At 51.8% G+C, this 17,056-nt stretch overlaps 1 protein-coding gene across 1 annotated transcript in view; it reads right to left on the minus strand.

Annotated features, from left to right (window-relative positions):
* Positions 1–17,056, minus strand: part of KATNB1 (katanin regulatory subunit B1) — a 68,103-nt gene that overhangs the window by 9,963 nt on the left and 41,084 nt on the right. The window contains exons 11-16 of the mRNA XM_068261154.1: positions 16,751–16,932; positions 16,466–16,563; positions 15,794–15,844; positions 15,549–15,622; positions 6,882–7,034; positions 3,998–4,147 (exon numbers count right to left, since the gene is read on the minus strand). Coding sequence (XP_068117255.1) covers positions 3,998–4,147; positions 6,882–7,034; positions 15,549–15,622; positions 15,794–15,844; positions 16,466–16,563; positions 16,751–16,932 — 708 coding nt within the window. The remainder of the gene's footprint in view (positions 1–3,997; positions 4,148–6,881; positions 7,035–15,548; positions 15,623–15,793; positions 15,845–16,465; positions 16,564–16,750; positions 16,933–17,056) is intronic.

The following is a 17,056-nucleotide window of genomic DNA, read 5'->3' on the forward strand; positions in this document are numbered from 1 at the left end:
GTGATCAGAAGATCTGCACTTGTATTGACCTGAGGAAGCAGGCCAAGACACGCGAAACGCGTTGCCTACCGTGCATGAATAAACATTACTTTCTCCATTAAATAATGGCTTATCCTTCTGAGAAGGTAAGAAATTACACTTCTCAAATATACAACATCTAGTAGTATCAGATCATCAAGGGCGACACCACCAGTGTGATTTAACAAAACAAATCTACTTCTGACACCCACGTGATTGGAAAATGGTACAATCCTATTACACACCCCACTTCAAATGATTGCACAGAGGTATAGATCTGTGCATCCCATATATTAACTAGCTTCTTATATATAAAACCTTACTGAATTTACAAAGCGAGTTGTATGTAGTCCAGTGTTTGTCATTAAGGGAATCTGAACATGTAACAACATAAAAACAAACTTAATTTAGGTAACACCTTTAATGACTGTACAATATTTACTTGCAAGTTTTCCTCTGTAAAGGGAACCTGAACTGAGTAAAATTATTTAAAATAAAAACATGATGTACCAGCAAATTAATATTACATATTTACCTTGCGGTCAGCTCCTCTCAGAAGCTCACCATTTGAGTCTAACAAGGATTCCTTCCAGTTCTGACTAGATCTAGTCGTACTTGTCTCTCGGGAAGATGAAAGCCTTAGGGCCCCCCTTCCACTATCAGTTGCTGTCAGTTACAACTGAAAGGACAACTGACGTGTAAGGTAATGTCCATGTTTCCCTGTGGCTCAAGTGGCTCTTCAGGCATAATTCAGAAGCGTATGAAACCATTTCTTACATGCACACAACTCATTTTGGACTGCAGTCATAAACATACAAACTTTCACACATTCTGATCTCCTGCTGTCCTCCTGGCCCACCATGTGTTAATTGATCGTGTTAACTCATTGTTTGATGCAGTCATTAGAACCAGCCATGCTTACTATCAAGTTTCAAGTTGCTGTACGCACCAAAATACCATAAATAAGCTACCGCATGTAATGCTAGCTACACACCATGTCTGGTCTGAACTTCAATTGATTTTTTACTTGATTTTTTTTTTATTGATTTTCATTCAGTTCTATGAAAATCGATTAAAAAAAATAAAAAAACGATCGGGAAAAAAAAAAAAAAAAAAAAAATCGATCGAAATGTTGGAAATAATCGATGTGGCAGGTAAATCTGACAGAAAATTGTATGGTGTTGTATCCAGCATAAGAAATAGCTTTATACGGTTCTCATCCAGTTCTGTATCATGCCTGAAGAAGAAATGTAAAGAGACTCTGTACTCTAAACCCCCCCTCCCCCACTGGGGGGTACTAACCTCGGGAAGGGGGGGGCGTCAGGCTCCCAATGAGGCTTCCCCCTCCCCTGTAGCTGCAGGCAGTCCAGCGCTGGCTCCTCCCCCGAAGTGTCCCCGACAAGCCTGACAAGGGTGCGCAGGCAATATTTACCTCACCGGGATCCAGCGCCAGGGCTGCTCAAATCCGAATTCGGGTGAATCCAGATAGTTGCTATCCGGATGTCACCCAGATACCTGTGCGGGGGGGGGGGGGGGGGGGGGGATGGTCAAGCTTACCCTTCTGACGTCTTCTTCGGTCCGTCCCTCGGCGCCTCCCACGATGCGTTCCAATCCGCTGTCACGTGACTATATACGTCATCCTTCAAGCAGGAAGGAGGAAGTGTTTGGAATCATGTGACGCCGTGGACCGCATCGTGGGAGGCGCTGAGGGACGGACCGAAGAAGACGTCAGAAGGGTAAGCTTGACCATCCCCCCACCACCCAGCCCGCACAGGTATCTGGGTGAAATCCGGATAGCAACTATCTGGATTCACCCGAATTCGGATTTGAGCATCCCTGTCCAGCGCAGTAGCGGTTCTTCATTCAGGTAAGATGGACATAGCCGAACCTGATCGTATCCCCTCTACTGGCACAAAGGACTCGCGCATGCGCAGTAGAGCCGATCTGATCGGGTTCAGCTATGTCCACCTTACCAGAACAGAGAGTCGCTACTGCGCCTGCTCAGGATCCCGGCAGGTAAATATTTACCTCGCTGCTGTTTGGGGGGCTGCAGCGCTGGATTGCCGGGACACCGGAGGACGGGCGAAGCATCGTCAGGATCCTGAGGCTTCCCCCTCCCAAAGTGAGTATCCCCGAGAGGGTTTTTTCATTACCGGTTTTGAAAGCTTGCAAGGAAATATTGTAGTTACTCGTTAAAGGTACCTAAGCATCTTTTGGGTTCCAGCATATAATCCTTATTACAGTGTTACAGAACTGGCGTCTCCTCCACAACATCACTACCTGACCAGCTGCCCTGCAGTCTTATATATGGCCCATCAATGGTGATCCTGTCCGACCAGTTCCCAGACCTGTGTGACTAGTCAGTAGGACGGGCCCTCAGCTGATCAGACAGTGGGGCGTTCCTAAATCCTCTGCATAACCTGATGCTGACTGGACACAAGTGCAGCCCTGTGATCTATTCTGTAATATCAGGAAACCCGGATTCTCAAATCAAAGCACCGCACTAAGCCGCCGCCCACAGTAGGCCACCGCCCACACTAGGCCACCGCCTGCAGCTGCACCAGCCACACGTGCCTCCTGCTTTGTGCATATTGACAAGGCCTATGTTCCTATGGATAGCTCATGTTAGGATGTGCAGCCCTATAGGACTACACAGTGACACATTCGCCTTTCTGCCTATCGGTAAATCTCTCTCTCTCCACACTTACCGCCTTCAGATAATGGCACAGGTCTGTGTTCCCATTATAGGGAACCTGGGAGGGATATGGAGGCTGCCATATTTATTTCATTTGACATAATGCAGACTGCCCCTGAACAAGCATGCCGATCAGGTGCTCTGAATAAGCTGCATGCTTGTTTCAGGTGTGTGATTCAGACACTACTGCAGCCAGAGAGATCAGCAGGGCTGCCAGGCAACTGGTATTGTTTAAGAAAAAATACACATGGCCGCCTCCATATCCCTCTAGGCCCTCCAGAGGCTTCCCCCATCGTCCTCCACCAGGACGCTCAAGTGTTGGGACCCCCCGAAGCTTGCGGCCGGGCTCTCGTACAAGACCGGGTGCAGAAGCATGGAGTCACCACTTGGGCTCAGTGCTAAGACAGTCTATTCCTGCACAGTGTGTCCGAGCTCCGCCTAGGGCTCTGGAGGTTCCGGGTGCAGTAATGGCGCGGGGGGAGGGGTTTAAGAGCCTCCCCCCTCCTCGCACCAATCACCGCTGCATTATGAAACATGCAGAACCCTGGGCATCCTCACCACCGCTGCACTATGAAGCATGCAGAGCCCTGGGCATCACCACCGCTGCTGCATTATGAAGCATGCAGAGCCCTGGGCATCACCACCGCTGCATTATGAAGCATGCAGAGCCCTGGGCATCGCCACCGCTGCATTATGAAGCATGCAGAGCCCTGGGCATCACCACCGCTGCATTATGAAGCATGCAGAGCCCTGGGCATCACCACCGCTGCTGCATTATGAAGCATGCAGAGCCCTGGGCATCACCACCGCTGCATTATGAAGCATACAGAGCCCTGGGCATCACCACCGCTGCTGCATTATGAAGCATGCAGAGCCCTGGGCATCACCACCGCTGCTGCATTATGAAGCATGCAGAGCCCTGGGCATCACCACCGCTGCTGCATTATGAAGCATGCAGAGCCCTGGGCATCACCACCGCTGCTGCATTATGAAGCATGCAGAGACCTGGGCTTCACCACCGCTGCATTATGAAGCATGCAGAGCCCCGGGCATCACCACCGCTGCTGCATTATGAAGCATGCAGAGTCCTGGGCTTCACCACCGCTGCATTATGAAGCATGCAGAGCCCTGGGCATCACCACCGCTGCATTATGAAGCATACAGAGCCCTGGGCATCACCACCACCACTGCATTATGAAGCATACAGAGCCCTGGGCATCATCACCACCACGTTATGAAGCATTCAGAGCCCTGGGCATCACCACCGCTGGGCTTATGTCTCACCTTGACGTCTCCCGTGCTCCACACGGCTCTCACGGTTTCCAGGTAGCGTTTGCGGCTGGTAAGCACCATACACATTGTATCGTGTCCCTTCCGGATCTGAGCTATGGCTTCTTCATCTCCAATTTCTGTCGGAGCCGAGCCCTTTACCACCTGCAAAACCAAAAGCAGTATATCTAGCAAGTGTGCAGCCAGTAATAAGAAGCCCCGCCTCCACCCCACAGTACAGGTAGAGCCGCTCCTCAGTATATATAGCTAGATGTGCCCCCACCCCACAGTACAGGTAGAGCCGCTTGTTAAGGACCGCAAGGGCCGATCCTTGATTGGGTTAATCGTTCAGAGTCAGAAACTTGGTCTCGGTGTCGCTTTGCGCATAGATGCCCATACCTGGATTTGCAATCCATGAACCGACTAGCCGAGAGGAGCGTCCTGACTCTAAAGGATTCACCACACACACAATTCAAATGCTTGCCACCACGTGCGAGTCAGCGCAGGACTAACTATAACACTCTGAGAACACTGTAACTTAACCCTTAGCTGTATGCAGGGATCGGTGCCAGATCTGTCTATCTATACCCGATTCAAGCATACGGGTTGTAGTTACAAGATACTATTGAACACAAGGTAACGCTTTCAGGGGAGTAAATGCGATTATGTTCAGAAACAGGTCATAACCGGTAAAACGATTTGTAAATGGTTTAATAACAAAAATGCATGACACACATTTACATACACTAATTACCACATACAGGTAGTCCCCGGCTTACGAATGCTCGACTTACGAACGACCCGCCAATACGAATGCCCGCTGACCCGCCGCGAAGATGTCACGCAGGCCGGGGACTGCCTCTTGTGCCCCCTTTTCTAAAGCAGAGTATGCGCAGCGGAAGCCACTACAAGTCTCATCTCATCCATGGCGGCTCCGGGCCAATCAGCGGTGTCCTCTCTCCCCTCAATGTTCCTCCCAGCGGCTTCCCTAGTGTCGCATAATGACGCAATCAAAAAGAGCCCCCGCGGCTCCTTCTGATTGCGTCATTATGCGACGCTACTAGTGAAGCCACTGGGAGGAATGGTGAAGGGAGAGAGGACGCCGCTGATTTGCCCGGAGCTGCCATGGATGAGGTGAGACTTGTAGTGGCTTCCGCTGCGCATACTCTGCTATAGGGGGCACTAGGAGACACAGAGGAGGGCAGAGATGACACAGAGGGAACACTGGAAGCACAGGGGACAGAGAAGGCACAGCAATCTGACTTAAGAACGGATTCAGGTTAAGAACGAACCTACAGTCCCTATCTGGTTTGTTAACCGGGGACTACCTGTACACACAAAGCTTAAAGAGAACCCGACTTGTGTTTAAAAAATGTTATCTGCATACAGAGGCTGGATCTGCCTATACAGCACAGCCTCTGTTGCTATTCCAAACCCCACTAAGGTCCCCCTGCACTCTGCAATCCCTCATAAATCACGCGTTTCGCCCCACCCACAGGGCTTTCTCAAAGCGAAATGGGGATCGTTCGCTTTGAGAAAGCCCTGTGGGTGGGGCGAAACGCGTCAGCGGGCGGGGCCTGACTGGCACATGTGAGCGCTTACATTCCCAGGATGCCGGGTCACGCCAGGAACCTACGCAAGTTTATGGGAAGCAGCCGGTGCAGAGAGACGCCGCGAGGTGATGCGCAATAGCGTCGGGCATCCACAACTGAAGGAGCCCTGAGCGAAGCTCCCTCGGAAGAGCGCAGTACTGCGTGAAGGTTGTGAGTACCCTCATTTCAAAATCCATCTGTTAAACGTGCAGCCCTGCTGGGCGGATGAAACATCTGACAAGTTGCCAGCCAGGTGCAAGTGTATGAAGTACGGGGCATTGTTGCTACAGACACTAGCAAGGCTGTTGATACAGCAAGTGAGAGGGCTGTTGGCCATGACAGCAGCAATAGTTCTCCCCAGAGGAATTGCCACAAGTGTCTATGTAGTCCAGACATGAACTATGATAGTAAAGTTCATCAACTAGCTGGCCGGCAGTCAGCCATAGTGCACTAAACAGATTGAATGCGAAGGCCTCGTGGTGTGCGCCGGTGGAGGGCCCACAGATGTCCAATAGTGATTGGGTTACCGATCAATTTGCATAGGCTGAGGCTGGGCGATTGAGACGTATAAACCATCACAGGGACAGTGGGATGTTTACACTACAGCAGCTCTTGTGACAGATCATGTTTTTAGGAAGTTTTAAATGTTTGTGAACCACTATTTCTGCAACAGATTTTGCAGGTCTACATTAAAGTTTTTTAAGCACATGAAGATTCCCTGGTTGCATATGTATTGATGTGATAATAGATACCAAGATGTTCTCCCAGTATTGGGCAATCCGCCTCCCCAGTATAGGTAGCCAGATGTGCCCCCAATATTGTATAATAATATCAGGATGTGGCCCCAGTATTAGGTCGCTCCCATTCTCAGTATAGGTAGCCAGATGTGCCCCCAGTATGCTCCCTCCCCAGTATAGATCGCCAGATGTGCCCCCAGTATGCCCCCTCCCCAGTATAGATCGCCAGATGTGCCCCCAGTATGCCCCCTCCCCAGTATAGATCGCCAGATGTGCCACCAGTATTAGGTAGCCCCCCTCCCCAGTAGCCAGATGTGCCCCCAGTATTAGGCTGCCCCCCTCCCCAGTATAGATTGCCACGTATGCCCCCAGTATGCCCCCTCCACCAGCACCCTAAACTTGCAAATACTCTGCAATGGGCAGGCGAGGAGAGGCACAGGTCCACCGTCAGGGCTCTGCGCCCAGTGACTGGCACCTCCTCAGCGCCTCTGCATATTTTTAGAAGAGAATACATTTTTTCTGGAAATAATCAAGTAAAAAGAACCAAGAAATAAAATAAAATCCACTCACCGGGAGGAAGTCCGCCACTTTCAGGCCGATGGGCTCGTTTCTCGCAGCGGAGATGACTGGGGGGTTGCTGGGGGCAGAGGGGGCAGCAGCAGGGGGGTCTGGGCAGGCGGTGGGGGTGGAAGAGGCCACAGGTGGTCTGTTCAGTTGCTCACTCTGCAGAGAGAAAGTACGTCCAAAAATAAAGAGGAGATCCAGGATATCCAGGTGTGTCTCCACAGCCCCCGAACCAGAACTGTAATTTATATACAAAAACCCGGTGCCATCCATGGAGCTGTCTCCACTGCACGCTTTACAATTAGTTTCTGAGTGCGCAATGCATCATGGGAGGGGGGGGGGGTGATTTACAGTAAATAGGAACAATCTGACACAGCGTAGCCATCATATGCATTGTTGCAGGGTTGGGATTGTGGAAATGTCTTTAGAGTTTTGCCCAGAAAAATGCTTTAAAAGGGAACCTAAACTGAGAAGGATGCGGAGTTTTCCTTTTAAAATACCAGTTGCCTGACTCTCCTGCTGTGTGATTCAGCCACTACTGCATAGAGAGATCAGCAGGACTGCCAAGCAACTGGTATTGTTTAAAAGGAAACATCCATATTCCTCTCAGTTAAGGTTCCCTTTAGAGCCAACAGAGGCCATTCTGAGCTATCTAGTATTTACTCTTATAATTACTACCCCTACAATCAATGAAAAAACATTAAATACCATAAAAATCAAACACACTGGACTTAGAGGAGAGGTGCACACACTCTTTCAGCTTGCAAGCTACTTTGAAAATGATGAATTGGAAAGGATCTACCAAATAGAAATCGATCTACAGATACAAACCACAACTGCAGCACATGCACAGCGGCAGTCCACCAGTGATTACCACATGCCACAACTGCAGCACATGCACAGCGGCAGTCCATCAGTGATTACCACAAGCCACACCTGCAGCACATGCACAGCGGCCGCCCATCAGTGATTACCACAAGCCACACCTGCAGCACATGCACAGCGGCAGTCCATCAGTGATTACCACAAGCCACAGCTGCAGCACATGCACAGCGGCAGCCCATCAGTGATTACCACAAGCCACACCTGCAGCACATGCACAGCGGCAGTCCATCAGTGATTACCACAAGCCACACCTGCAGCACATGCACAGCGGCAGCCCATCAGTGATTACCACAAGCCACAACTGCAGCACATACACAGCGGCAGTCCATCAGTGATTACCACAAGCCACAACTGCAGCCCATGCACAGCGGCAGTCCATCAGCGATTACCACAAGCCACAGCTGCAGCCCATGCACAGCAGCAGTCCATCAGTGATTACCACAAGCCACAACTGCAGCACATGCACAGCAGCAGCCCATCAGTGATTACCACAAGCCACACCTGCAGCACATGCACAGCGGCAGTCCATCAGTGATTACCACAAGCCACAACTGCAGCACATGCACAGCAGCAGCCCATCAGTGATTACCACAAGCCACACCTGCAGCACATGCACAGCGGCAGCCCATCAGTGATTACCACAAGCCACAACTGCAGCACATGCACAGCAGCAGCCCATCAGTGATTGCCACAAGCCACAACTGCAGCACATGCATAGCGGCAGTCCATCAGTGATTACCACAAGCCACAACTGCAGCACATGCACAGCGGCAGCCCATCAGTGATTACCACAAGCCACAACTGCAGCACATGCACAGCGACAGTCCATCAGTGATTACCACAAGCCACAGCTGCAGCACATGCACAGCGGCAGCCCATCAGTGATTACCACAAGCCACACCTGCAGCACATGCACAGCGGCAGCCCATCAGTGATTACCACAAGCCACAGCTGCAGCACATGCACAGCAGCAGTCCATCAGTGATTACCACAAGCCACAGCTGCAGCACATACACAGCGGCAGTCCATCAGTGATTACCACAAGCCACAACTGCAGCACATGCACAGCGGCAGCCCATCAGTGATAACCACAAGCCGCAGCTGCAGCACATGCACAGCGGCAGCCCGTCAGTGATTACCACAAGCCACACCTGCAGCACATGCACAGCGGTAGACATCAGTGATTACCACAAGCCACACCTGCAGCACATGCACAGCGGCAGCCCATCAGTGATTACCACAAGCCACAACTGCAGCACATGCACAGCAGCAGTCCATCAGTGATTACCACAAGCCACAACTGCAGCACATGCACAGCGGCAGCCCATCAGTGATTACCACAAGCCACAACTGCAGCACATGCACAGCGGCAGTCCATCAGTGATTACCACAAGCCACAACTGCAGCACATGCACAGCGGCAGTCCATTAGTGATTACCACAAGCCACAACTGCAGCACATGCACAGCAGCAGTCCATCAGTGATTACCACAAGCCACACCTGCAGCACATGCACAGCGGCAGCCCGTCAGTGATTACCACAAGCCGCAGCTGCAGCACATGCACAGCGGCAGCCCGTCAGTGATTACCACAAGCCACACCTGCAGCACATGCACAGCGGCAGCCCATCAGTGATTACCACAAGCCACACCTGCAGCACATGCACAGCGGCAGTCATCAGTGATTACCACAAGCCACAGCTGCAGCACATGCACAGCGGCAGTCCATCAGTGATTACCACAAGCCACACCTGCAGCACATGCACAGCGGCAGCCCATCAGTGATAACCACAAGCCGCAGCTGCAGCACATGCACAGCGGCAGTCCATCAGTGATTACCACAAGCCACACCTGCAGCACATGCACAGCGGCAGTCCATCAGTGATTACCACAAGCCACACCTGCAGCACATGCACAGCGGCAGTCCATCAGTGATTACCACAAGCCACAACTGCAGCACATGCACAGCTGCAGCCCATCAGTGATTACCACAAGCCACAACTGCAGCACATGCACAGCTGCAGCCCATCAGTGATTACCACAAGCCACAGCTGCAGCACATGCACAGCGGCAGTCCATCAGTGATTACCACACGCCACACCTGCAGCACATGCACAGCGGCAGCCCATCAGTGATTACCACAAGCCACACCTGCAGCACATGCACAGCGGCAGCCCATCAGTGATTACCACAAGCCACAACTTCAGCACATGCACAGCGGCAGCCCATCAGTGATTACCACAAGCCACAACTGCAGCACATGCACAGCGGCAGTCCACCAGTGATTACCACAAGCCACACCTGCAGCACATGCACAGCGGCAGTCCATCAGTGATTACCACAAGCCACAACTGCAGCACATGCACAGCGGCAGCCCATCAGTGATTACCACAAGGCACAACTTCAGCACATGCACAGCGGCAGCCCATCAGTGATTACCACAAGCCACACCTGCAGCACATGCACAGCGGCAGTCCATCAGTGATTACCACAAGCCACACCTGCAGCACATGCACAGTGGCAGCCCATCAGTGATTACCACAAGCCACACCTGCAGCACATGCACAGCGGCAGTCATCAGTGATTACCACAAGCCACAGCTGCAGCACATGCACAGCGGCAGTCCATCAGTGATTACCACAAGCCACACCTGCAGCACATGCACAGCGGCAGTCCATCAGTGATTACCACAAGCCACACCTGCAGCACATGCACAGCGGCAGTCCATCAGTGATTACCACAAGCCACAACTGCAGCACATGCACAGCTGCAGCCCATCAGTGATTACCACAAGCCACAACTGCAGCACATGCACAGCTGCAGCCCATCAGTGATTACCACAAGCCACAGCTGCAGCACATGCACAGCGGCAGTCCATCAGTGATTACCACACGCCACACCTGCAGCACATGCACAGCGGCAGCCCATCAGTGATTACCACAAGGCACAACTTCAGCACATGCACAGCGGCAGCCCATCAGTGATTACCACAAGCCACAACTGCAGCACATGCACAGCGGCAGTCCACCAGTGATTACCACAAGCCACACCTGCAGCACATGCACAGCGGCAGTCCATCAGTGATTACCACAAGCCACAACTGCAGCACATGCACAGCGGCAGCCCATCAGTGATTACCACAAGCCGCAGCTGCAGCACATGCACAGCGGCAGCCCGTCAGTGATTACCACAAGCCACACCTGCAGCACATGCACAGCGGTAGACATCAGTGATTGCCACAAGCCACACCTGCAGCACATGCACAGCAGCAGTCCATAAGTGATTACCACCAGCCACAACTGCAGCACATGCACAGCGGCAGCCCATCAGTGATTACCACAAGGCACAACTTCAGCACATGCACAGCGGCAGCCCATCAGTGATTACCACAAGGCACAACTTCAGCACATGCACAGCGGCAGCCCATCAGTGATCACCACAAGCCACAGCTGCAGCACATGCACAGCGGCAGCCCATCAGTGATCACCACAAGCCACAGCTGCAGCACATGCACAGCGGCAGTCCATCAGTGATTACCACAAGCCACAGCTGCAGCACATGCACAGCGGCAGCCCATCAGTGATTACCACAAGCCACAACTGCAGCACATGCACAGCTGCAGCCCATCAGTGATTACCACAAGCCACACCTGCAGCACATGCACAGCGGCAGTCCATCAGTGATTACCACAAGCCACAACTGCAGTACATGCACAGCGGCAGTCCATCAGTGATTACCACAAGCCACAACTGCAGCACATGCACAGCAGCAGTCCATCAGTGATCACCACAAGCCACACCTGCAGCACATGCACAGCGGCAGCCCATCAGTGATTACCACAAGCCACAACTGCAGCACATGCACAGCGGCAGCCCATCAGTGATTACCACAAGCCACACCTACAGCACATGTACAGCGGCAGTCCATCAGTGATTACCACAAGCCACAACTGCAGTACATGCACAGCGGCAGTCCATCAGTGATTACCACAAGCCACAGCTGCAGCACATGCACAGCGGCAGCCCATCAGTGATCACCACAAGCCACACCTGCAGCACATGCACAGCGGCAGCCCATCAGTGATTACCACAAGCCACAACTGCAGCACATGCACAGCGGCAGCCCATCAGTGATTACCACAAGCCACACCTACAGCACATGTACAGCGGCAGTCCATCAGTGATTACCACAAGCCACACCTGCAGCACATGTACAGCTGCAGCCCATCAGTGATTACCACAAGCCACAACTGCAGCACATGCACAGCGGCAGCCCATCAGTGATTACCACAAGCCACAACTGCAGCACATGCACAGCTGCAGCCCATCAGTGATTACCACAAGCCACAGCTGCAGCACATGCACAGCGGCAGTCCATCAGTGATTACCACACGCCACACCTGCAGCACATGCACAGCGGCAGCCCATCAGTGATTACCACAAGCCACAACTTCAGCACATGCACAGCGGCAGCCCATCAGTGATTACCACAAGCCACAACTGCAGCACATGCACAGCGGCAGTCCATCAGTGATTGCCACAAGCCACAACTGCAGCACATGCACAGCGGCAGCCCATCAGTGATTACCACAAGCCACACCTGCAGCACATGCACAGCAGCAGTCCATAAGTGATTACCACCAGCCACACCTGCAGCACATGCACAGCGGCAGCCCATCAGTGATTACCACAAGGCACACCTGCAGCACATGCACAGCGGCAGTCCATCAGTGATTACCACAAGCCACACCTGCAGCACATGCACAGCTGCAGTCCATCAGTGATTACCACAAACCACAGCTGCAGCACATGCACAGCGGCAGCCCATCAGTGATTACCACACGCCACACCTGCAGCACATGTACAGCGGCAGTCCATCAGTGATCACCACAAGCCACAGCTGCAGCACATGCACAGCGGCAGCCCATCAGTGATCACCACAAGCCACAGCTGCAGCACATGCACAGCGGCAGCCCATCAGTGATTACCACAAGCCACAGCTGCAGCAGATGCACAGCGGCAGCCCATCAGTGATTACCACAAGCCACAACTGCAGCACATGCACAGCGGCAGTCCATCAGTGATCACCACAAGCCACACCTGCAGCACATGCACAGCGGCAGCCCATCAGTGATTACCACAAGCCACACCTGCAGCACATGCACAGCGGCAGTCCATCAGTGATTACCACACGCCACACCTGCAGCACATGCACAGCGACAGTCCATCAGTGATTACCACAAGCCACACCTGCAGCACATGCACAGTGGCAGCCCATCAGTGATTACCACAAGCCACAACTGCAGCACATGCACAGCGGCAGCCCATCAGTGATTACCACAAGCCACAGCTGCAGCACATGCACAGCGGCAGCTCGTCAGTGATTACCACAAGCCACACCTGCAGCACATGCACAGCGGCAGTCCATCAGTGATTACCACAAGCCACAACTGCAGCACATGCACAGCAGCAGCCCATCAGTGATTACCACAAGCCACACCTGCAGCACATGCCCAGCAGCAGCCCATCAGTGATTACCACAAGCCACACCTGCAGCACATGCACAGCGGCAGCCCATCAGTGATTACCACAAGCCACAACTGCAGCACATGCACAGCGGCAGCCCATCAGTGATTACCACAAGCCACACCTGCAGCACATGCACAGCGGCAGCCCATCAGTGATTACCACAAGCCACAACTTCAGCACATGCACAGCGGCAGCCCATCAGTGATCACCACAAGCCACACCTGCAGCACATGTACAGCGGCAGCCCATCAGTGATTACCACAAGCCACACCTGCAGCACATGTACAGCGGCAGTCCATCAGTGATTACCACCAGCCACAACTGCAGCACATGCACAGCGGCAGCCCATCAGTGATTACCACCAGCCACACCTGCAGCACATGCACAGCGGCAGCCCATCAGTGATTACCACAAGCCACACCTGCAGCACATGCGCAGCGGCAGTCCATTAGCAAGCCACACCTGCAGCACACGCACATCCTGTCCGTGCCGGCAGCTACTTTTGTTTTTGGCGACAGGCCTGGCCACGCGTAGTCTTCTTTGCGTTCCCATCCACAACAGCGTCTTGCGCAGGGCGCTATTGTGGACGGGAACGTGTAGAAGGAGATGCGTGTCCATGCCTGCCCACTCGCAGTGAGCCTATTGGCCGAAAATGAAAGCAGCTGGCGGCGGGGGACAGGAGGATCCGCGAGTGACTGCGAGGGCACCGGAAGCCCCAGGTGAGTAAAACTGATTCCTTATGACAGGCTTAAAGGGATCCTTAATTATCGCAGTTGTGGTACTTCACAGCTTGCAGCAGTTAAAGGAGCGCACGTAATTTAGTAAATAGTTCACACAACTTAGGAATGCGTGCTATGCAGCACAACCACATGTAGCGTGCGCACACTGCTTTTTTTAATGAATCCACCCAAGTGCGTCTTAATGTCTGGCTCCCTTCTTTGCAGCATCATAATCCTCTACACTGCTGTACAAAACTTCAACACAGCATATCGCACTAAGCTCACCCAAGTCCTTTGCGATCTGCCTGATGGGCACCCCTGACAGAGGCCATTGTTCCCAGAGTTCTTTTAAGTCATCAACTCCTGTCCTCAATATATATCAAAACCAATTGGTGCGCACCACTGAAAACCAGATTTCTGGAATACTTCCATAAGTGCACTCTCCTGTAACGGGGTGTAGATCACTGAGAAGGGTAGGAGGCGTCCACAGACATATACCCGTGTCTTTTAAAGGGGAACTGAAGTAAGAGGTATATGGAGGCTGCCATATTTATATCCCTTTAATCAATACCAGTTGCCTGGCAGCCCTGCTGATACTCTGCCTCTAATACTATTAGCCATAGCCCCTGAACAAGCATGCAGCAGATCAGGTGTGTCTGACATTATTGTCAGATCTCACAGATTATCTGCATACTTGCTTCTGGTGTTATTCAGATACTGCAGAGAAATAGACCAGCAGGGCTGCCAGGCAACTGGTATTGCTTAAAAGGAAATAAAGATGGCAGCCTCCGTATACCTCTCACTTCAGTTCCCCTTTAATAGTGTACACTTAAACTAATCAAAAAAGAGTAAGAAACTAAAAGTTCCTACCTTGAAGGAGTGAAGCTCACACGTAAGGTAGCGAATAAACTTCTTAAATTTTATCAGGGCACAATCGACAACACGTTTCACGGCAACAGCCGCGTCATCAGGTCTATAAATGTATAAATGTGCCCGAGAGCGCTGGTGCTCAGGAAACAGACTATACCTCTCAGGCACGTTTATAAAAAGAATAGATTTTTCATGTAAAAGGGGGTATCAGCTACCGATTGGGATAAAGTTCAATTCTTGGTTGGAGTTTCTCTAAGGTAGGAAGCTTTAGTTTCTTACTCTTTTGTTTAGTTTAATTGTACACTATTAAAGGACACAGGTATATATGTCTACAGACGACCCCTACCCTTCTTAGTTATATACACAAATAATTTGTATTCCCTTAAACAGCACCACTGTCATGTCATAAATCAACCAACAAATGATTGGACCAATCAATACTAAATTTGTTCAAATTTTAAAAGTTTATTCAGAGCCATCAGAAGTTATCAAACCTTTAAAAACCTGTAAAAACATGACAAGGACCTGAAGCCCATATCGCCCAGAACAGCGGTAAATAACATTATAATCAAGCAACAGACTCCCGTCCTCGCTGCTTTCACACCACCCAGTGAAATGACCTCCGTGTCTCCCGGCCTCTCTGCACTCTCACAAGCTTCGGAAGCTCACTTACGTTTTTCTTTGTGGAAACCACTGGAGTGGCGGCTTCTGCTGCTGGCGGAACTGGTTCCTTCACAGAGACGGGTTCTGCGGAATACAACATGTGATAATGGGCAGGTGGGTCAGAATAATACTCGGGGAGGTAATGGTATAATACAGGCCGGGTGAGGGTCAGTCTATGCAGCATATAAGTAACACAGAATGTATCCTCAGATAAGACACACAGTAACACCCCCCCCCCCCCCCCCCCAGTCTTACCATCCTCCGGGGGTGCGAGGAACGGCTCAGTGTCACGGGGAGGTGTCCTCGCTGCGGACAGACAAATAAATGAGAGATAAAGGATACAGACTAGGGACAGGAAGAGCAGGCAAGGTCAGCAAGATAAGCAGATGGGATACCACAGGGAAAGGTAGGTGGGTTATACACAGGAGGAGGAGCCAACAGATACACAGTGCAGGAGGTGAGGAGGGGGAGGTCAGGATTAGAAAAGGAAACACAGCACAGGAGGAGGAGCCAACAGATACGCAGTGCAGGAGGTGAGGAGGGGGGTCAGGATAAGAATATGAAGGAGGAGCCAACAGATACACAGTGCAGGAGGTGAGGAGGGGGAGGTCAGGATAAGAAGAGGAAGGAGGAGCCAACAGATACACAGTGCAGGAGGAGGAGCCAACAGGTACACAGTGCAGGAGGTGAGGAGGGGGAGGTCAGGATAAGAAGAGGAAGGAGGAGCCAACAGATACACAGTGCAGGAGGAGGAGCCAACAGGTACACAGTGCAGGAGGTGAGAAGGGGGAGGTCAGGATAAGAAGAGGAAGGAGGAGCCAACAGATACACAGTGCAGGAGGAGGAGCCAACAGATACACAGTGCAGGAGGTGAGGAGGGGGAGGTCAGGATAAGAAGAGGAAGACAAACCCAGTTCCTAGACTCACAGATGGCATTCTTGGGATGGAAAATGTCACCGTAGTCATCTGGATTCTGGGCCTCGGCTTGGGACTCTCTCTCATCATCTTCACTGCTTGGACTGATCCTGCAGAAATGTATGTTATCTATTAGGCAGGAAGGCAGCGCATTGCCATCAACAAGCCATTATCCCTCAGGATCGTTACAGTAATGAGGGGACGTTAGTGGGGACGGGATATATTTATAAAACGTTTATACGCGGCAGGTGGAAAGCATTCAGCATGGTGGTGTTCGGGGGTTAGAGGATCAGTCACCTCTTTGGTTTGCTGCTGGTGGTAGACGGCCTCTCGTAGATCCGCCTTAGGGAGGACGCGGCGGGCGCAGCCTGGCTGCTGGGGATCTCGGCTGCAGGAAGACCCTGAGATCCAGTGGTTTTCACACGATTTAAATCCACCACAAAAGAAGAGACGTTGGTCTGTGCAATGGAAACTCCAATCTGTGAACCACATAAAAATCATTGTGGGTAAAAAAACAAAAACACACATCCACTTGGAAATGTAAAAAGACCTCCAGAATAAGACATTCCCCCCCCCCCCCCTTCCTCCCAGCCACAACACAGA

This window comes from Hyperolius riggenbachi, chromosome 11, assembly GCF_040937935.1.
Source record: "Hyperolius riggenbachi isolate aHypRig1 chromosome 11, aHypRig1.pri, whole genome shotgun sequence".
NCBI classification, from domain to species: Eukaryota; Metazoa; Chordata; class Amphibia; order Anura; family Hyperoliidae; genus Hyperolius; species Hyperolius riggenbachi.